General features: G+C 41.7%; 1 protein-coding gene across 1 annotated transcript in view; it reads left to right on the forward strand.

The window, feature by feature from the left end:
* The window catches only part of ITGBL1 (integrin subunit beta like 1), a 194528-nt gene extending 172056 nt beyond the window's left edge, over window positions 1–22472 (forward strand). Inside the window, exons 8-11 of the mRNA XM_089507987.1 lie at window positions 6305–6421; window positions 14604–14750; window positions 19721–19834; window positions 22368–22472. Coding sequence (XP_089364113.1) covers window positions 6305–6421; window positions 14604–14750; window positions 19721–19834; window positions 22368–22459 — 470 coding nt within the window. The 3' untranslated portion in view covers window positions 22460–22472. The remainder of the gene's footprint in view (window positions 1–6304; window positions 6422–14603; window positions 14751–19720; window positions 19835–22367) is intronic.
* Window positions 22473–23209: the final 737 nt, after the last annotated feature.

Below are 23209 nucleotides of genomic sequence, written 5' to 3' on the forward strand. Positions count from 1 at the left end.
TGAAACTAACTGAAATAAAGAAGTTGACAACATGAACTGTCAACCTCTTTGTTTCAGTTAGTTCCAAAGGTGCTACAAGATCTCACTACATACTGATTCTACAGACTAACATGACTATATCTTTGAATTTTACCCCAGGTAACTGTGTGCGGGATTATAGGATATGTGACTAACATTGCCATCCAACAGCAAGATCATGATACTATTTATTTATTTATTTATTTATTTATTTATTTATTTATTTAAAAAAGGGAGATCTGAATTTTACTAGGGAGATGTTTCTGCTGACACATTCCTTACAAACACCCTTCTTATTCCACAAGTTGGGACCAGGAAGGAAAATCAGCAGTGTGGGGGCTTCTCAACAGCTGTTCTGCAGTCCATGGGCAGAACCAAGAAGATAGTGTGTTTTGGAAAGTCGAAAGCTTTCATGGCCGGCATCCATAGTTTTTTGTGGATTTTTTTGGGCTATGTGGCCATGTTCCAGAACAGTTTCTTCCTGAAGTTTCGCCAGCATCTGTGGCTGGCATCTTCAGAGAATGTTTGCCTGGAAAGGACTTGGGTATATATAATGTGTGACCTGGAAAGGTAGGAGTGAATTTGCATGTATATTGTTTTTGTTTCAAATGAGAACTCTCCCAGCAGACAATGAGCACTATCAAGCAGACATCAATCCTCTTTTGTAGACCCTGAGGCCTGCCATTAGCAACAAAAACAATATACATGCAAATTCACTCCTGCCTTTCCAGGTCACATGATATATACCCAAGTCCTTTCCAGGCAAACATTCTCTGAAGATGCCAGCCACAGATGCTGACGAAACGTCAAGATAGTCAAGTCCCGTCTAGTTTATCTGCAAAAGGCAATGAAAAGGTTAGGGAAATTATGAAACATTTTTGCACTTTAATTGCTGCCAAAAAATTCATTCTTGTGGCAGGTCTTTATAACATGGCTCCAAAATCCTTATCCTTTCATCTGGGTTTACATAGGAGACATTTCGTGATTTCCTCTTCTTTTTCTTTTTCTTTTTTCTTTTAAGGATGTGTGGATCAATGTTCTAATTTGCTTCCTGGTTCTCCTTGCTATCTTTGGAAAGCCCAGTGTGTCTTATATGTCCTTCCACAGTTTCTGTTCCTTTGGGAAGTTTGTCTGTCCCATGGCCACTCCCTCTTGCAAAGTGGGAGTTCTCTCAATAGGCTTCCCTACAAGCTGCAGTTGGCAAAGTCTGTGGATAAAGTGCTTGACCAGCCTTTAATGTATCCATGGTTGGAATCTCTGGAAAAAGAACATTTTCATAGCAAGAGCCAGAAGTGCCATTGATTTGCTTTCCTTGTAATTAGTAACAAGAAATGTCTCTAGAGTTTAAATTTACTTCAATAAATAGACATTAGAATTTGCCCATCTCAGACAGTGAGGCTATATGATTCTCTGTGTTTCAAATGTGCAGGATGTGAGTGACACTGGTTATGTTGCTAAAGTGGCTTTAGCCACTCACCCATCTGTTAATACAAAAATATCAACAGGCTGATGTCAAGCAATCCCCAAGATTTGCAGAAGTACCCCCCCCCCAAAAAAAAAATCCTTGGGGAACAAACTCCAGGAGGAAAGTTATTCTAAAGAAGATCTCAGTGAGCATCAAGAGCACTCAGTGGTCAGGGAATGCAGGATGACTGATGCGGGAGACGAATGGAAAATCATGTGGGAGGAGCTCATGGTTGGCTGACCAGAACATAGTGCATTCCACCCATATTGCAAAATTTCTTGTAGATTTCACTAATTCAGAACATAATAACTCCATTCCCTGAACTATCTTATGTGGCTCAAAATACGAAAGGAGACTTCATGCATGCAAAGGCACCTTCCTTATGGGCTGGTGAATAGAGGGCTTTTCCAAGAGTCTTTCTGCTGTGGTTAATGCTGAAAACTGTTTTCTGCCAATGGAAGTAAAATAAAGGTTCATGTCTGTTCCCAGTCTGTTTCTGAGCTGAATTCAAAGTGTTTATGTTTTTTTTAAATATATACAGTATTTTATTAAACATTCATGCACATACAAAAAATCTTAAGACTTAAAAAAATAATAAAGACACACATGTTTAACAATACCAACATTACACAGTTAGTATACTCCAACACATATACCTATTTACATAGACATACTGACAATCTATCTAACTCATATCCATACCCCCATTTTCTTTCCCCCCTCCAAATACTATAATCCAACACCTTCTTACAAATTACCTTCTCAGACATTTTTTATAAACTCTTAGTTGTCCCCATTATTCCAGCTTTCTTTGTACCTTAATCTCACCTTTCTCTCCACTAGAACTATTCCACATCTCACACTCCTCATTTACTCATTACTCACTTATTCCAACCGTCATCCTTAGATACTCAGTCATTTTAAAGTTATTCTTCCATACATCTGTTCCTGCATCAATATTGCTAATTAATAGCCATCAAATTGACATGAGTATTAGTTGACATAAATAAAATTAACACAACATTATCTAAAACTCATATGTCGGTACTGATTTTTTAAAGCTCCAAGACCAGTCTTCCTGTAGGAAGGGCCTGTTCCCATGCATGAAATTATTTCTGGGGATTGTTGCTCACAGTGGTGTAACACAGGCTACCACAGATATGCCTACACAGTAATGTGGAATATTTATGAAATACCCTCCCAAGTGATATCCACTTGGCATCCTCATGGGTAGCATTCAGACATCATGTTAATGCCATCCTCTTCAAGCAAACATTAAGTCGTTGATTTTTATTTTTACTGATTTACTGCTGACTTATAACATTGGAATATTTTAACATTTTAGTATTATTACATTTTAAGTGTACATCCACACTGTAGAAATAAAACAGTTTGACCCTGCCTTAGCTGTCATTACTCTATCCTACAGAATCCTGGGATTTGTAATATGGCAAGGCACCAGAGCTCTCAGACAGAGCAGGCTGAGTACCTCACCAAACTACAAATCCATGGATTCCTGTACGATATGGTCATGGCAGTTCAAGTGGTGTCAAACTGCTTTAATTCTGTAGTGTGGATAAACCCTAACACAGTTTTGATAGGATCATTTGTCTTTACTGAACAACTGGTGATTTCACTTACTATTTTCATTTTTATATTTGTAAACAGCCTGCACGGCATTTCCAGTTGGTTGGTATGAACAATTTTCATGGAGATTTGCTCTTTCAAATTTTCTTCTTTTTAAGATATTCGTCTCTTTAAAAAAAAAAAAAATCAAGAATGCTGATCTGATTTCAAATTGAGCCATGTGGAGCTTGTCCATCTGTAGTCTGCATTGCTGTTGCTTGTTAAAGGTATAGATTATCATCATCCTGAATATTTCATTGTTTCTATAAGCCTTCTGCTCTTAAAGGATGTTTCTGGTGTTTGCTTCCGCTCTGTAACAGGGTTGCTATGGCAAAGCTATTACTCCATCAAAGGGAAGAATGCGTTGGTGAAGTGTTGATCCCTTTTCAGCTTTACGTGAACCTCTGATTACTCAAATGATCAAGTTTGCACTGAACGTGTGGCTATCACAATGTGAAACAAGAAGATGCAGCCAACACGAGTGGGTCTGCTATTATTTCCCCAGCAGACACATTTGATAAAATAGTACAGCTGCTGAAATTATCTCACTCTGGGGGCTGGAAATCTGCTGTCTTGCTTTGTTGTTGTTAGGTTTCTTTTGCCCAGTAGGCCAATCTCTTTTATGTAGTGATCTGAAATGTGGTTCCTGTCTGTCTGTCAAACATATTGGCTGCTCATGGTCAGGGGAGAGGAATTACATTTAAAAAAAAATAGTGAATAGGATATAATAGAGTGTACTTTACTTAGTCAAAGTACTGTGTGGATAATGTCAACTGTTGTGATTGCTAGACATGGACCTGGGGTGTGGCAAATGCAATATCTGAAAACACTGCTAAATAATATGGATTTCAGGTTCACTTTGTGGGGGAACAAACAGTTACAGTAAATTGACAGCAGTGCTTGGAAACCACCCCTCCCTCCTTTCTTGTTTGGAATACAAGTTCTAGAGTGGCCATGATAGTTGGGTGATTGTGGCAATGTAGTCCAAAACCTTACTTTGCCAACAATCTCTTTCTCCCCCTCTATGTGTCAATATATATATCTTATATAATTAAAAATGTTATTGAAGGTGGCAAAGAAACCATGCATACATAAAAAACAAGAAGAGGTTAATAATGCATTAGATCAGTTTTTACTCTTGTGATCCCCTTTACATCTACATTTGGATGTTGTGGCCCCCTTGGCACTTGACATAATAGTTTGTTTGTTCAATGTGTGTATTTTTGTTCAAACTTTCACATCTACAGTCAGTCCTCCGTTTTCACAGGGGATCTGTTCCAGAACCACTACCACCCCCATGAAAATGGAAACTTGAATGGGGGAGTGTGCTGGCGAGTGGCTGCAGGCGTGCACCATGGGTGCGCGTCCCATTTAACCCCCTCCATTTGCTCCTCATTAGTATGTGAGGGCCATGGATCTGAAGTCCGCAAAAAGGAGGGGCAACTGTTTTCATATTTTAACATCTCATAAGGAAATAGCTCTCTTCTTCCTTTTCCTGTACCTCTTCCCTCAGGCAGAGGCCCCACATGCCCTCCTTGTCTTTCTCATCCTTTCCAAGACAGAAAAAGTTTGGGAAGAGGAGGAAGAGAAGGAGGGATCAAGGGATCGGGATCCCCTTGAGCAATCCCAGGGGTCCTGCATCACTGTTTGAGAACCATTGCATTAGATGATATAGACATTTGGGAGAACATCATGTTCACTTACTTATTCAGATAAATAATAAATGCCTAAGTGTTTCAGTGAAGTGGACTTCTTGGTTAACCTGTTTAATATGTCATTCCACACGTTAGCATAGCATTGACGTAGAGTGTATAAGCTGCTCTAAGCATCTGAGTAACAGATAGATAAGTAGATAGATAAGTAGATGGATGAGTGCCACATGTGGAACACCACTACAGCTCTCCTGTCACCACCGCTGCTCTCATTGTTGCAATGTGACAGCAACTTCTCATGCAGTCTATTACTGGTGGATAATGGGGTACAGCTGTTTGGATTATGGCTGTCACTGGGCCACAGGCCACACCCTGTGCAGGAGCCTTCCGTTCTCTTCCCACCTTTCCCTTCTCTAGCCAAAGGCAAGACACACCCAGTAATGCTGCTCAAACACAAACTTTTTATTAACTATTTCAACCAAACAAACAGCTCACCTTCCGGAAGAATTGTTACCTCACAAACTCTCCAGTCCTGTAATTGAAAGTACTTATATCTCTATCAAGGGCCATTCCTACTTTTATCACTTTTCTTCAGACTTTCCCACTCGGCCTTCTCCCAGGCCCCAGGCTATCCACCAGCTGGCCAGCACCTGCCTTGAATATCCCAGCATGGTTGGGAGGGGTCCCAGCCTCTCGCTGGATAAGGGAGGCAGGTTGTTTGGACTTCCCATCTACTGCTTGGAGTCGTTCTCTTAAAAAGCCCTTTTCTTTAGGGACTTTGAGTACCTCTGAGTCCCAGTTTCCTGTTTGGGCACTTCGCCTGCATCTCAGCATTGCAGCCTTCCAACCCTCCTGGCTTGGGCATGGTCCTTCCTCCCTTTCCATCCATGCGTCTGGCTGCTCCACCTTTTGTCTACCAGTCCTCCATCCTGCAACTGCCTCTCTTTTAGTCACTCTCATTCCAGCTCTACCCCTAGCTCTGCCCTTCCAGAACACCCACCCAGCACTTTCTCATCTGCCATCTTTTCCCAAGGCTCTGGGTCTTGAGGTCTGCCCACTTTTGTATTGGACTCTGAGGATCCCATCGCCAAGGGAAGACCCATTCCTTTGTCCTCATCACAACGGCTCTCTCCTGTAATACCTTGCTGCTGTCTCCTATCATCTATTCCCTAAGACATCTACCTCAATTCGCCAGCCCGGTTATAGCATCACTAGCACAGCAGGGGCATAGCTTCTTTGCAAGTGAATTATTCTTCTGCCTGAAAGCTAGGAGAGCCATTGCCCATGTGCAGGGACAGAGCTGGATGTGGTGGATAAATACTATAACCTAGTATGAGGACATGTTCTGTGTTCCTGAGACAAGAAGGAACTTCATGCCCTAATATAGCAAACTCTCTAGAATTTCTCCATTAAAACAAATAATTGCATTCATATTACATGCTGATGTTCTGTTTTATTTTGTTTTACTAGTTGGACCCATTGACTATTAATAATAGTTTGACCTCGATGACTGCCTGCATTTAATGAGTAATTCTTCTTACAGGAAAATGTGAATGTGGCCAGTGCACTTGTTTTCCTCCAGGAGAGTCCAAAATATATGGCAAAATCTGTGAGTGTGATGATCGACAGTGTGACGATATTGATGGAAATGTTTGCAGTGGTAAGTTATCGTTAAATTTAATCAGGAGTGAACAACTTTCTTTGTGTGTGTGTATGTATGTCTCTTAGATCCTCCTCCACTGGCTACATGGGAAAGCTGCATTGTATACCCACAGTGGCACCACCCAATGTTCTGTTGCACCACTAAATTCTGCTGAAGCACCAGTGTAAAAAAATTGTTATCTTCTTCCCTGGAAGCATGTTTGTGCTTGAAAACAAGGCATGCACCCTCCACATGTTTTGATTCTAAAGTGAATATGTCCATGAGGGGTGTCATTTGAGGGGTTTAAAGAGGGCAGTATTTACCTGTCTGAAGAGTTGATGACAGAAAGTGGGAGTTGCTCAGATTGAGGTCTGAAAGTGACACAGAACATACATGGAATGTAGCCTGGAACAACTGTATGTGTACTGTGTGCACAGAGGTTTTTCATACCAGTATTTATATCTGAAAACTAGCCTCTGGGGATGGGCTATCTTGTGAGGTAACAGAGGCTTGGTGTTCTGTCCCAGGAATCGACAATGGGATTCTGGGCTGGTTGATGGTTTTAACTTCAGGGTGACAAAAACACTGATTGGTCAAGACAACCCCAGGGGGAATGGTCAGGGAAGTTGGCAGGAAGCACAGCAGGGGTGTAAGCAGAGAAAACTGGTTTACTATTTCAGTGCAATGAGACCTACTTTGTCTCTTGGTGCAAAAGGAAATGCAGAGGACTAAGGGGAAGGAAGGAGCAACTAGTACACCCATTTAGCCTTGATTGTATTATTACCTAGATTATCCACATGCTTTGGGTCTTTTCTCCTTTTCTCCTGGGAACCTGACCTAGTGTTCCTAAAGGTCACTGTAATTTCTCAAGAACATGCTGACTCCAAATATGAAATACAAAATATGGAGGCCCCAAATACAGTAAGCAGTATGCAGAGTGTGCCAACAAACTGGACAGTGATTAACAGTCATAATTTTATGTCAAACCTTTGGTCATACCTTAAATTTTATATGTAACACTAAATATGGGAGGGTAGGGGGGTGACCAGTGATGTATCCAGCTATTTTCCCATAGAAGAGGATGTGTTTGAGAAAGAGTTGCACTGCTTACAAGTGAATTTTGGTGGTGAGTTGGCTAGAATAGAATTATAATTTCTGCACTTATCAAAACACTAAACATATCCAATTTATGCCATCATAATCCTCTCACAGGATGCCACCCAAACTTTGCCTCTTCTGTAGCATAACAACAACAACAACGAGACTGCCATGGTTGCCTTAGTTGATGATCTCCATCTGGGCATAGACAGGGGAAATGTGGCCCTGTTGGTGCTCTTGGACATCTCAGCGGCCTCTGATACCATAGACAATGGTATCCTTCTGGAATGCCTGAGGGAGTTAGGTATTGGGGGCAGTACACTCCAGTGGCTCCATTCCTACATCTCGGGCAGATTCCAGATGGTGAGGCTGGGGGACAGTTGCTCTTCTAAAAGAGAGCTGACATCTGGTGTCCCTCAAGGCGCCATTTTGTCTCCCATGCTGTGTAACATTTTCATGAAGCTGCTGGAGAGATCATCCAGAGACATGGGGTGTTATCAGTACGCTGATGACACCCAAATCTATTTCTCTATGTCTCTGACTGCTGCAGTGACTAAGGATGGCATCTCTCCTCTGGATGCCTGCCTTGGGTCGGTAATGGACTGGATGAGGGAAAACAAACTCAAGCTGAATCCAGAGAAAACAGAGGTACTTGCGATAGGTACACCAAGTCCAGGGATGGAATTTTGTCAACCAATCCTGGACGGGGTCACACTTCCCTTAAAGGACAAAGTTCACAGTTTGGGAGTACTCCTGGATCCATCTTTATAGTTATCATCCCATGTGGATATGATGGCCAGGAGTACATGGTACCAACTTCGGTTGATACGCCAACTGCATCCCTACCTGGACCAAAAGGACCTTGAAGCAGTCGTGCATGCATTGGTAATCCCTTGTTTAGATTTCTGTAATGTGCTCTACATGGGGCTACCTTTGTACCACGTTCAGAAGGTTCAATTGGTGCAAAATGCGGCAGCCAGATTGGTCACTGGAATGTCTAGGTCAGACCACGTAACACGTGTACTAAAATTGCTTCACTGGCTGCCAATTCGTTTCTGGGCACAGTACAAAGTGTTGGTTATTACTTTTAAAGCCCTACATGGCTTGGGCCCAAGTTACTTGAGGTAACACCTCTCCCTACACAATCCGCCCCACATTCTCAGAACAACCGGGAAGAATTTATTAGAGCACATAAAGACCAGGTTGACAACAACTTCCCACAGGGCATTTACTGCCATAGCTCCTAAATTATGGAATGGCTTGCCGGAGGAGATCCGTCTCATTACCACCTTAGATGCCTTTAAGAAGGCACTTAAGACAGATCTCTTCTGGCAGGCCTATCTACCAAATGTGTTATAAGAGAGTTAGAAATACTCCACCTCTATTTGTAAAGATATGTATTTTAAATTGTGATTTAGTTAAGGTATTGTATTGGTAGCATACTGTTTTATTGAGTGTATTTAATATGATATTGTAGTTCTAAATCTTGTAATGTTGTTTTTATTGTTGTAATCCTGCCTCAATCCACAGGGCAAGGTGGGAAATATAAATAAAAAATTATTGTTGTTGTTGTTGTAGACTAGATTAATACCAGCAGACAACTTTTAGGAGCTTACTGCACTGGTCTTCTGGAACGTTCTCAGAACGGCCCGGCAGGAAATGGAATGAGTGGGGGATGGATTTTACCGCACACTCCAGTCCCTCACTTGTTCCATTCCCCCTCTGGAATGGTTTTTGAGAACTGTTCTGAACAGTTCTCAAAAATTCCCCCTTCTGGAACGGATTAAGAACGGAAGAGAGGGGGAACGGAACGAGTGAGGGACTGGAGTGTGCGGTAAAATCCGTCCCCCACTCATTCCGCACTCGTTCCTGCTCCTTCCTTTTTGTTCTCAGAACGGACCTAGGAGGACCTGTGTGGTAAGCTTCACAGTCTACCATCAGACAGATTGATAAAAACACGTTGAGGTTCAAGGGCCTGTCAGTATCCACTTCTTTGGGCTCCTGTGTACTGGATAAGTGTGGGAACTAAGAATCAACTTTAGTCACATTTCTTATGCAAAGGATGAAAACAGAATGTGTTACAGCTGGCAGGATCTTAGCGAAAGTCAAGGATTTTATGTCAATGTACATGACTACCAAAATAAGAGGGGTAAAAGTCAAGGAAGTAATTTGAATAAGAATTGTCAGCTGCCTTCTCTGAGTATCTAAGACTGAGTAATAGCTTACTTTTATGACTGTAGGCCCAGGTAAATATAAGAGGAATGTGACAGATGAAGGCATAAAGAGCTGTGATCTTGCATGGTTTTAATGACTTGAAAATGCAGCTGTGCATCATCTGAAGGCAAATGGAATGGGATATCTCACCAAATGTTTTGCCCTTCTCCTTAGCCTTCTTCTCTGAAAAGTAAAAACAGATAAAGCCTTAAATACATTAACCCATTCTGATCACAAATGTACACACATTCCTTTTAAAAATGTAATTGATATGCTTAGGATTGCAAACCTACAGAGTTCCTTGTCCTTGTTGTGTTGACCATGGTTAGGATATTTTATCAGTTTCAAGCCTGAGCTGTTTCAAGAGGAAATCAATGAAACATCCATCTCTAGGAGAGGATAGGAAAGAATATAGACCAGAGCAATATCACACTTCACCATTTCAACTGCATTTTCATACCCTCCCATGTATTTCTCATGAGCTGTTTCTGTATCTGTTTTAAAAGGCGTATCTGTTTCCGTTTTTGTAAGCTGCCTTGGATTCAGATCTGGGGATAAGTGGGATACAAATAATGTCTGGAATTCTGCCTTGCAGCTATAAATTTATTACCAAAAGTTACAGATCTGTAATTGCTCCATATTCACTAATAGTACATAGTCATAGTACATATGCCTTGATCATAAATGCCCTTCCAAACCTGCTCCACCAGGCAGAAGTTGGATAAGACAAAGGAGGTCTGTTCATGACGATGACATTTCCGCTACCTCTCACCAGTGAGCAAGGCTGAGACAAGGAATTGCAACAGGAGTCCTGCTTCTGGCTTCCACAGCCTCACTCACTGGTGGAATGGGATGAAAACCTTCCTCCTTCACTCTGGTCACCTGCTCCCAGTGCTGCTGTCTAGTAAAATACATGTGGAGGGATCAGGTTGGGAGATGCTTCTTTGTTATGCATTAGTTACATAACTAAGTAGGCAATGTAGAACATGGGCCAGCAATAATGACAAGGGGGAGGAGGAGGTTGTTTTTCTTGTCCACACAACCACCCCACGAGTGGAACACTGGTATTCCCATTATGCAGTTGTTCTATTGAGATGGAATAAATGTCCCTTCAGGTGGGCCAATCAATATCCTGTCCTCCTTGTCTTTAATGGCAGTATTATGGCTTTGAAAGAGTTTTTAAAAGAGTTTTGAAAGAGCTGGATTTGTGTCTATTTATTATTATTATTATTAACCTTTATTTATGAAGCGCTGTAAATTTACACAGCACTGTACATACAATATTTTAGTTAGACGATTCCCTGCCCTCGGGCTTACAATCTAAAAAGACATGACACAGAAGGAGAAGAGAGTGGTGGAGGGAAAGGGTAAGAGGTCCAGCAGTTCCTCTCTACCTCCAAGGCCTGGACCAAGGCAGATGGACTGGAGGGAGGGCGAGGCTTCATAATGGATGGTTAATCATTTTCCTGAGAAAATACATACTCTCAAGTAGGATAATACATATACAGTACATAGCAATACAGGAAATGGTTCAATAAACAGGCACCACAAGAACATCAAATAGTAAGCGACAATTATGCAATGCCTGGGAACGCTTATCTGAACAGGATGGTTTTCAACTCCGTTTTGAAGCTGGTAACAGAAGTGATGGCTCTTGCTTGTGGGGGAAGAAGGTTCCAGGAGTGAGGGGCAGCGAGTGAAAAGGGGCGAATCCGGGATGGGGCAGAGGAAATCCTGGGCTGAGACAGCAGACCTTGACTACTAGAACGGAGGGCCCGAGTGGAAAGGTGAGGAGAAAGAAGGTCTGATAAGTAAGGAGGGGCCAGTCCATGGAGGGCTTTAAACATGGACAGCAGGAGCTTATACTGAATGCGGAAAGGGAGGGGGAGCCAGTGAAGGGATGCCAACACAGGAGAGATGTGGTCAGAGCGGTGGGTAGAAGTGATAATGCCTGCGGCTGAATGCTGAACAGAGATTAAAGGACGGAGGTGAGAAAGAGGAAGCCCAGCCAGGAGGACATTACAGTAATCAAGTCGTGAGATCACTAGGGCATGGACCAGGATCTTGGCAGTAGAGGCGGAGAGATATGGTCGGATTTTGGCAATATTGTACAAAAAGAATCTACAATGTATACATGTTGTATACATGTCATTGCTGGTCTGCAATACGTTTCCAAGAAATGATGTGAATATTTGTTAATTATAAATATGAATATGATAATAATATGGCACAAATATGTACCAGACATGGGGAGGGATTGTTGATCTACCATATCACATAGCTTGAGAATCACTGGTCTAAATGCCATTTATTTATTTATTTATCACATCTATATCCTGCCTTTCTCCTAAAATGGGAAATCATTATAGAATCCTAGCAGACTTCTATTTCTTACCCTGGAGCCTCTGTCCCATCCTAATCCTTCTGTAAAACTGCTGTGAGGTTGTCACATAGGGAATAAAGTGGTTACAGATATACAGACATTTGTGTCCCTGTGTCTCTCTATGGATGTGGCTGGGACCTGATTTCATTTTGCACAAAACATACTCAGGGCCCGAAGAGACAGACCAAATAAAGCTGCTTTGGGTCACTTTGGAGGTATGCTGTTTAAATGACACACACATGTTAAGAGGCCAGTAGCTGCGCCAAAGCTGTACTCTAGTCCTTAGGACTGGGGCGTGGTTTTGGCACGGCTTCCGGCCTCTTAGGACTTATGCATCATTTAAACAGCACACTTCCAAAGTGGCCCAAAGCAGCTTTATTTTGGCCTGTTTGTTTGGGCCCTCAGAGAGTGAAACAACACCTAAAAAGAAGAGCAGGGTCTGCCTTTATTTCAAGGTTTCTCTTGCTGCTGCCCTTCCTAGTTAGCTTAATATGCAAAGGGATCTTGCAATAACTTTGAGATTAACTGAAAAATAGAAGTTGGAAGCATGAGCTTTAATAGACACAAGCCTGCTTCCTCAATGGCATTACTAGCTAGCTTAATTACAATTCTATTCTTTTCTAGATTTTTCTTGAATCCACACAGCACTCTCTTTTCACTTCCTACCAACTATAACTCTCAGTTGGCTAATATGTATTACCAGCCTCCTTTTAACTGGCCCGCCCCCCAACCTCCTGTCTTTTAGGCCAGTTTTCTTCTCTGGGCATATGGCCATCCAGCCTCTGTTTAAAAGCCTCCAATGAAGGAAGATTCCACCACTCCTTCCTAATGGAATCACTTTTCCTGTAATTTGAATCCACAGCTCCATGTCCTAGTCTCTGGAACAGCAGAAAACAAGCCTGCTCCATCCTCAATAAGACATCTCTTCAGATATTTAAGCATGGTTATCATCTCCCATTAACCATCTGTTCTGTAGGCTAAACATACCCAGCTCCTCATAGGACATGTTTTCCAGACCTTTCACCATTTTGCTTGCCATTTGGTTGTACTGTTTTGCCATTAACTTCCATGGTTCCATCTTGTGGAATCCTGGGGTTGGTGGTGTAGGGAGAGGTATTTAGAAGTCTTAGCCAGAGAACTTCTCTATGCTTCACAAACAAAAGACCCTGGTCCATGGCATGCAGCCATGATAGAATAACAGCACTGTAAATTTGTAGTGTGAATGGGCCCCAGTACTGTCCATCACAATAATAATCCTAAACAAAAAAGAAGATTACATGAATTTTCCTGATTAAATTATATTTTGGGATGCAATGTGCTAAACCTGGTATAGGACTCTTACAGTTTTGTGTTGTAATAATATCTTCTATCCCATGCCATGCCATGGGTTAGAAGGATCATCTGGAGTAATTAAATGGAGTTGTCCTTTTAAAAATATCCTATGGGTAGAAATATTAGTCATTATCCCTGACAGTAATCCACAGGTTTCCTCATAATTATATCTTTAAAAATAGCCTAAGGTGTTTCAGAAGTTTCAGAATTTAGGGCTACAGATTTCATACTGCTTGCCTAGTTGGAGCCCAAGAGGAATCAAATTGACCAAAAGAAATATATAACATGTTGAAATTATATGGAGGAGCATTACTGGAAAGATACAGAAACTAGAATGGAAAATCTGTAAATCAAGCATGGAAAGTATCTTGTTTTTCACAGTTCACTTATGGGAATGTCTTTTGCATATTATTCAACATTTCCCCCCTCATTTAGTTTGCTGATAATGACAAAAATCTGGGTATGTCAAGAAGCTGCTTGATAATCACTACTCCCTGGAAAATGGCTATGTTAATAATCTGCAATAGGAGATTCAACAGGTGTAGCTTCTTTGATCATTGTGTTACTAGAATGGCAACAACTGCACCTGCTGAATGTTGTCTAGCCCTAGGGCTCCAAAAATAAGATGGGATCTTTCTCAAGTGAATCGTGGCAAGGTTGCAATTACGTGCAAACAATTCCAACACAATTTTTATGTTGTCCAAGTACTATCTTGGAGGATGAAATTCAAGCAATTATATCCCATGCAAATAATACATAATTTCTTGACAGGCAGAGATCTCACCTAGGCTTCAGCAACTAATTATTTGAACATAAAACTCACCAAGCAGCATTCTAAAGGATTTGCTAACCTCTTTTCCCCCTTGAATATGCTCCCATTTCAGAAATGTCTCAGGTGAATCATTCCCAATCATTTCATTACCATTACACAAAAACGTTACTAATAAAAATCTTCCAGATGTTAAAAACACGTAGGTGCACTGTTTTCTTGAGGGGGAGGAGACTGGTAGAAGATGCAGCGAGTAGCAACCAAATTTTGGGCAAACTGAATTTTTCTTAGCATTGTTGGGAGCAGGCAATGGATAGATGATGAATATCCAGCCTGAGAGAACAGGAGAGGGGAAAAGTCTCAAAAAAAGGTCATCTTACTGCCTTGGTTGATTCTCATTCCAGATCATGGGATCTGTTCTTGTGGTCGATGCATTTGTAAGGATGGATGGTTCGGAAAGTTGTGCCAACACCCAAGAAAGTGCAACATGACTGAAGAGGAGAGTAGAAGTTTTTGCGAATCGGCGGATGGCATATTGTGCTCAGGAAAAGGTAAGTATAGGGAACTGATTGATGCTGAGTACAAGCATGTTCCAGGAGATTAAAATAACCTGTGGGTTATAAATTGTAGTGCTTTCTTTTGTAGGCCCCTTGCTGTTAAACAGCTTCTCAGAATGGCTTACAATACACAGCGCTGTTGTTGGGAAGTTCTCCATGTTGTCTTTAGAAGCTTTGCTTTCAGGTACTGTTTACCAACAGCAGGCTATTCCATTTGGTGTTGTTGTTGTGGGAGTATAGATCTATGTGGGACCATTATGTATCAGGGAGTACATTTTGGCATTATGTTTTGAGTGCCAGAAGCAGCAGGCATGTGTACATTTGTTAAATCTTTGTAAAGGAAATACAGTAGTTGATCTGAGTGGGAAGGCCTTCCTCCTTCCTTCCTTCAATTCTTCCTTCCTTCCTTTGTGCTGTTATTTTGCTTTTAAACTCAGTTCTATACTTAGTCTGATCACTGCAGGGCCATTGCCCTGAGGATGTGTGGTTGACGTTTTGCACCTTCCTTCCCATCTCTGATTAAATCTCTGGTGACCTGTATGCATTGGTCATTGTAAGTAGGAATTATTTATTTATGAGTCTCATGTGCATACTCTGAGTTCTTTAAAACATCACTTAAACCTTTTTTTAAAAGAAAAAAGAAAAACAAAATGTGATGGTGACGTGGCCCAATGTTTCAGAATATTTCTAAGCAAGTATGTTTGTGCAAGAGCACATGCGGGAGGGAGTTTCATGGCAAACAATCCTCCATTTCCAAACTTTGCCAGAAAATGAGGACAAGGCAGAAGGTATGGACAGATTTTCCTCTTTTTATTTGTTAGCAGAGCCATTTAAAAAATATATATCTCATGTTTCAATGAGTCTCCTCCAAGCATCACCACACGTGGTCTGGATCCAGTCCTGTCTAAATGGAACTTCGACAAAGCTGTGTTTGGCCCGAGTTCTGTTCCTAAACTTAGCTACTGTGTGATCAGCACAGCTACTGAATACAGAAAGTCAGGACATTCCTGCAAAATGTTGAATAAAGAAAATTAAACAAGCTTTCCAACCCCAATTTTTCACATTAGCAGTGGAATGTTGTATTAGGGTTAGATCTATATTCAGTTCGTTCTCCATCTAGATCTGTTTGCTGAGTATTTCTCTTTGTAGCATATGGCTGAATATACTTAAATGTGCTGGCTGGCATGCCATATACTGTAGCAGTTACTGATTCATGATCTAGAGTTATGGATCCATAACAGTTATGCATTCTGTTATACTGCATATTCATGGCACTATTGCTATGATTGTAAATGCCCCTTTAAGCTCCAGGGAGCTGCTCTGAGTGATAAAGGTTTGTTTGAGGCTACAACAACTAGAAGTAGGATTCCTGTCTTAGCTTTATTTTCATACCTGGCTGAATCGTCACCCAAATGTCGCTCAAACATCCCTCAAAGGTGGAAAAAGCGCGCACATGTGGAAGCCAGGTGCACTTCCTTCATCATCATGGAAACATCGCTCCCTCTAGCATCCCTAAATTGTCTCAAGGGTAGAGGATTTCCTATGAATGCAAAGTTTGTGTTCATAGGAAATCCACTCCCCTGGAAGGATTCAGGGACGCTAAGAGGGAGTGACGATTACATGATGATGGAGGAAGCGTGCCAGCTTTCCACACACATGGTCTTCCTCCACCTTTGAGGGATGTTTGCGCAATGTTTGAGTAACGATTCAGCCAGGTATGAAAAACTTAATGTTAACACTGGTGGAAGTGGGCTGGAAATATCATCTGATTGTGCCCTGATTGCCAGCAGAATGCTAACTGTTGATGGGCTTGAAGCGCCATTCCAGGAGACAATACAGTCAGCCCTCTGTATCAATGGATTCAAGCACTCACAGCTTGCAAATATTTTAAAACATTATAAATTCCAAAAAGCTAAATGGGACACCATCTTACTGTGCAACTGTATTCAAGGGACTTGAGCATCCATGGTGGAACCAAACCCCAGTGGATACTAGGGGCCCACTTTACCTAGTTACACATTCATAACTAAGGGTGTGAACAGACAGGCCAAAATAAAGCTGCATTGGGTCACTTTGGAAGTGTGCTGTTTAAATGATGCATGCATCATAAGAGGCCAGAAGCCATGCCAAAACCATGCTCCAGTCCTAAAAATTGGAGCGCAGTTTTAGTGCAGCTTCTGGCCTCTTAAGATGTGTGTGTCATTTAAACAGCATACCTCCAAAGTGACCTGAAGGAGCTTTAATTTGGCCTGTTTGTTTGGGCCCCTAGTCAGTGATGTAGGCCCCTATGTTTGTTTAATAAATATAGATCTATGAACAGTTTGTCGGCTATTGTAAAATACCCCCTCTCCTCCTAATTTCAATTCCCCAAGTGTCCAGAAAATGAGATGTCAAGGGTTTGGGAATCATGCTGGCCTGGAGTGGAATCCTTACAAATCAGGGAAAGACACCTTCAGTGAACAGAGACTTTCCACCAAAGCAGAGGGGAGGGAGGGAGGGAGGGAGAGAGAGAGAGATTGATTGATTGAGAGAGAGAGAGAGAGAGAGAGAGAGAGAGAGAGAGAGAGAGAGAGTTGGTGGAGCACAATACTAAGCAGTTCCATGCTGGTAAACAATTTTTAAGATCAAGCTGATAACAGAGTCTTCTCTCATGCAAGACATTCCTAATAAATTTTCTAAACCTCTGTGAGCTAGTGCCACAGCATAGTTTCTTGCTGCATTTTCAGACTTCTGATTGCAAGATGTATTTTTAAAGGACTTAATGTGACACCAAATTCTTCACTTCTGCTTGACTGGCTGAGTGTGCTTTTGATTCCTGGTGAGGATGGCGTTGTGGTCAAATACATAATCAGCTACATAATCAGCCATGTGTGCCAGGGAAGCTGATGGTAGAAGGTAGATTTCAGTCCTGCTTGTTTTGGTCTAAGTACAAAACTACGTATTAAACCACAGAGGCTGTTGCCACATTGCATAATTAATGCAGTTTGACATAGTGTTAACTGTCATGGCTCCATCCTGTGGAATCCTGAGATATGTAGTTTGTTGTGGCACCAGAGTTCTCTGGCAGAGAAGGCTAAATATCTCACAAAATGACAAATCCCAGAATTCCATACCATTGAATCATGGCAGTTAAACTGGTGTCAAACTGCACTACGGTAATTATGCAGTGTAGATGCAGCCAGACACAGATAAGATCAGAGGGTCCCAGGATCCAGCCTGTCAGATTAACCAAAATAAACTAGTAACAGGGATATCATGAAACAGAGGTAGTCAATGCTCCCAAACGTATTCCCAGGTTTTATTCATGGTGTGTGTGTTGTATGTGTGTATAAATATATACAGTGCACCCTCTCCAACCGCAGGCTCGCCATCCATGGATTTAAGCATCTGTGGACAGCAAACTCCATTGCCCCTAATGATGAGCCTGCACATAGCTGAAACAGAGCAGCTGTGCGTGCATGTGCTGCAGGACTTGAGGTCCCACTTTTTTTCATCTGCAGTGGGGGAGAGAAAGACCCCCTGTGGATACTAAGGGTTAACTGTATGTGGGTGTATGTGAGAGCGAGCGAACGGGAGAGAGAGAGAGAGAGAGACCACCAGTATGGATTCTGGAGACCAGGGTTTAATTCCCCATTTGGGCATGGAAACCCACTGGGTGACCTTGGATGAGTCACACGCTCTCAGCCCCAGAAAACCCAAAGCCAGTTATAGGTTTGCCTAAAATTTACCTTAAGTCTGAAACAAGTTTGTTGCTCCCGTGGCTTCCTTATTTACCTCTAATCTGATGAACTCTCACTCTTTTGACCTGGGCACTGACTACATGCTATATCATATTCTGTGCAAAGCATCACATATGTTCAGTGCAGGCACACAATAACAACACACACACAAAGTTGTTAGGCATTTACATGATCGCAGACTGACTTTCAATCATGTAAATGTGAATGGTGATGCTCCATAATGCTCATATTCTTAGGAAGGGAGCAGAGACACAGCTACGTTTCCAAGACTGTTGTGTGGAAAGATCCAGCAGTGTCACCATAATACAATATAATGGGACGCATTATGCATTGGGACACATTGCACAATGAGAATCCCAATTGTGTTCCAGGCTATTTTGCATGCTGTTCCACTGTGCATTGTTGCAGTTCACTAGCATGGTTGTGTGTCATGTCAGTGATGTAGCTCCGTTATCCTAAAGTTATGCATTGTAACCTCTGATGTAGGGTCTCAGCCAAAATCTATAGCAAAATATATGCACTGACAGTAATGGTCTTAATTGCCCAGACTATTCTTTTTCCCCCCTAGAGTTGTTCCTGTAAATATAACAGCACTGAACATAAGTGATGCTTTGCACAGAATATGATATAGCATGTAGTCAGTGCCCAGTTCAAAAGAGTGAGAGTTCATCAGATTAGAGATAAATAAGGAAGCCATGGGAGCAACAAATGTGTTGGCTGCTTTTGGGAAAAGAAAAAGAAAAAGCAATGGGATATTGGAGTGGTTTTTGTCCCTTTGCCTGGCTAGAGCATAATAAGGTACACCTTGATTATTACTTCAGACCATTATTATCCCTGCTTCAGTTCTTGCAATTTCAGTGGCCAGAGGGATTATCTCTTTTCTCTGCCCCATACCTGAGCTCCAAAATCCCACTTTCTAATCCTGCTTGGAAAAGTAGGCTTGATTGTATAGCTCTGGGAACAAAGAGAAAACCTCTCTCTTCAGAGTAACTCCTGATTAAATCAAAATGGAGGGAAATCACTGCAGGGCCTTATAGAGAACACTTCAAGTTAAAGCACACCTCCATAACACTCTTCTCTTCAATAGGCTTTTATCTTGATTATCTCCTTGTAGACAATGGCTTATTATTAATAGGCACTGATTGTGTGTGCCTGAGATGTTCCATGGCCGACTGAGAAGCTCCACTGTTCTGTAAGTGCCAGTAATAATTTTTGTACTTTCAGGTTCATGTCACTGTGGAAAGTGTGTCTGTTCGCCACAGGAATGGTACATTACAGGAGAATTCTGTGAATGTGATGACAGAGACTGTGACAAACATGACGGCCTTATTTGCACAGGTGGAGTACAATTCCCCAAAACACCTTAGCTTCCTTCTTCATAGTATTATGGCAATTGAAGGAGATTGTCTAGGCTGGCACCACCTACTGCCCAAAAAGACTTGAACATCCACTCAGTAGTCTCCTGGTAATAAATGTATATACTTTAAACCCCATTGCACCACAAAGCGAAGCATGCAGAAAGGAGCAAATTGTTCCATTTAAGCTTTCCTCAACCCAGATCCCTCCAGAGGTTTCAGATGACAACTCCCATCATCTCTAGCCACCATGGCCATTGGCTGGAGATGGTGAGCACTGTGATCCATCCAACACATCCAGAAGTTGCCATGCTAGGATGACTGTTGTGGTGGACTAACAAGATCTGACACATCTAGATTCTTGTGAGGGGGAAAGTTCCTTTCTAATTCTTAGTTAGGAAGCCTTCCAACCAGAGTGTGAGAAGGAAATGGGCTCTGTAAATGAAGCTGTCAAACAGTAAAAATAGTATAACAAACAAACAAACAAACAACAATTTCATTTTACAAAAACATTTTCATAACAGAGCAGCAGCCCTGTTTAGTTTTTGCTGTTGGAAGGAACATCACAGAACCTGTACATTGTGGTGTAGACTGGGGTTTTGTGTGTGTGTGAGAGAGTGTTTAGACTTAATGTTCAGGTAGCCTTGAAGAATGAAGGAGTAACAAGTAGTGAGAAGGACTTAATTCCACACAGAGTCCTTCTAATGCTCTTCTCAATTGCAAATGACACACAGAACATCATTTTCATGTCAGGGCTTGTAGTTAGAAAAATTTGTCCAGAATCTTCTATGGCAGTTATGAATGTGTAACCTAGAGTTAGACAGTTGTGAATGTTACATATTCATGATTCTTACATAGCTTATTGTTTAGGGGCTACATAGAGACTGTGAAAGTCTCCTAGTTCCTACCTACTGGGCAGCAGCTGCTGTGGTCAACAGGGGTCTGTTCCCCAGTTGATCAGGAAGTAGCTGGCTGATGGTCCTACCTCACTCCTTGTAGGGGAGATCTCTGTGACAGAATTCTGCTTTTGCCTGTTCCACTGGAGATTGTTCATGGGAGGAGGTGGAAATAGAGGTCAGCTGCTTCCCAACTGACAGGGGAATTGCAGTGGTTGTTTCCCAGGAAGTGGGAATTGTGAAGGTTTGACCAGGAGTCGTTGTGTAGCACCGTAACTTCAGTGCTTACAGATTTATATCTCCCAACCTGGATTCTGGCCACTGTGTCTAGTTGAAGTGAAGGATGTGATCTGAACTCCATTGCAAGTTATACTTGAGTCACATGCCCAACATGCTTTGGGCATGCATGGGTGGCATTAGTATCCCTACCTAATGTCTTACACTTTCACTAGTGGTGCAATTGGTAAAGTGAATGATCTGGATTAGGAATATTTTGGTTAAAATCCCTGCTAAATCATGCAACTCAAAGGCTCAGAGAGCTGGTGTGAGGGGGGGAGGGATGTCAAAACACCACCCTGTGCTTTTTAGAAGAAAAGTGAACATAAATAGGAAGCCTGGGCGAACTGTACTAATAGGCAGCAATCTTACTCAGTAGTTCACTCATGTGGGTGCAGAAATAATAAACCCTCACTGTTCTTCCTGAACCCTCTGGCTATTCTCTTTGATGGAACATAACGCTGGGTGTGTCACAGAGCCTGGACAGCAGATACTACTATTGTGGGGGGTTGTGTATAGAAATGAAATTTAGTTGACATTCAGCTTGTGTGGGAGACTCGGTGGGTAGGACAGGCCATGTGGCACACACTGTTTTTCTTAACCCCTCACTGCTGTATCTTCTCATCCTGGCATCCATGTCTTGAAATAGTTGCTTCAAGCTAGTGGTGGGGTGGCTGTCATGCTTGACACAGTTGCTTGATACACGCAACTGCTTTGTGAAAAACACTTGCCCATCTCTGACTTATATTCTTTGGATGTCAAAGACCTGAAAATATTCCATGACACTCATATTTTAATTCATAAACATATTAATCTGTAGTGGGATTGTTTTGGCCATTCCAGTTCTCTATTCATTCATCATAATTTTTTTCCTGTCTTGCTGTTGTTAATTTTTTCAAGATAAATTAATTGACTGAAGGATGGCTGGTACAAACAAGCTCTCCACATTAAATTAGCTCCAGAGCACATGTTGGTGTCTCCACCATCCTAGTTAAAGTGGATGTAAAGGACGAAGGTGTCTATTTCCCTTTGTTCCTTGGCCTCTTACATGAACATTAAATCAGCACTGAACCAGCTGGATGTAAACTCTGATGTCTTCATTAAAGCACTGACTGTGTTTTTGATGACATTGCTTTTAAAAAAGAGGATTTCACTAGCTCTTTAGTGGGCCTTTTAACATGACTTTTCAGTCAAATCATAAAGCAAGTTCTGCCCAGGATGAGAAAATATGTACTGAGAAAAATAAAAGCTGTTTTACAGTGCTTTATGGCTTACTGAGAAACACATGTTTAATGCAGTACATTTCAATTATGCATAATTATAGTCTGTCTTGTTTTGTTCCAGGAAATGGTATATGTAGCTGTGGAAATTGTGAGTGCTGGGAAGGCTGGACTGGAAATGCTTGTGAAATCTGGCTTGGGACAGAATACCCCTAACTCTGCCATGGAACACTGAAGAAGAAAGATTTCTGGTTTGGTATTGTACATTTTTGGATTTTGGACTTCCTTCCAACATTGGCTGCTAGAATAAAATCAACTTTAAACATGTTCACCACTAGAAGTAAGACAGAGAACTTGAAATGCTTCTTTTCCAATCCAATCAAATCAGCACACCTCTTTGTTGCTCTGATTCTGTTCTCAGTGTAATGAGTGGGAGCAGGATGAGAACACCCAGTATCAAAAATAATACAATATACCTTCAAGAGGGTCACAATTATTGTTTGCTGGAAATTGCACAGTTGAGAGGCATTGCATGACATATTCAGATTATTGAATTTGGCTTCATTGTATAATGAGAACTATATTTGTGTGAAAGGGTCATGCTGTTTAGGAATATGCTAGAAGTCTGTAGGATGAGTGGGGGGTGATCCCTTTGTTGCTGGTAGTTTCTTTATCTCTCCCCTCCTTTCCCCTCCCTCCTACAAACCTACCTCTAGATGTCCTTCCTGCTTTGTCATCCCATCTACTACCCCCCTTTAATGCAGCTGTTTGCAAGAATAGGGAAGAAATGGAAATGGAAATGGAATGGGAGCGTGTAAAGAAATCTATTCCTCTACACAGCCGAATTGCCTCTTTCCCCAGGTTTATGGCCAAGCTGAAAGTACTTGCTGTTGTATTGTGTTGTATGTGTGTTTTAAATGGGTTGAAAAATGCTGCCCATCATTTGCGACATGAAAAATATGTGAA

This window comes from Sceloporus occidentalis, unplaced genomic scaffold, assembly GCF_023333645.1.
Source record: "Sceloporus occidentalis isolate IW3139 unplaced genomic scaffold, rSceOcc1.0.p SCAF_2, whole genome shotgun sequence".
In the NCBI taxonomy this organism is placed as follows: Eukaryota; Metazoa; Chordata; class Lepidosauria; order Squamata; family Phrynosomatidae; genus Sceloporus; species Sceloporus occidentalis.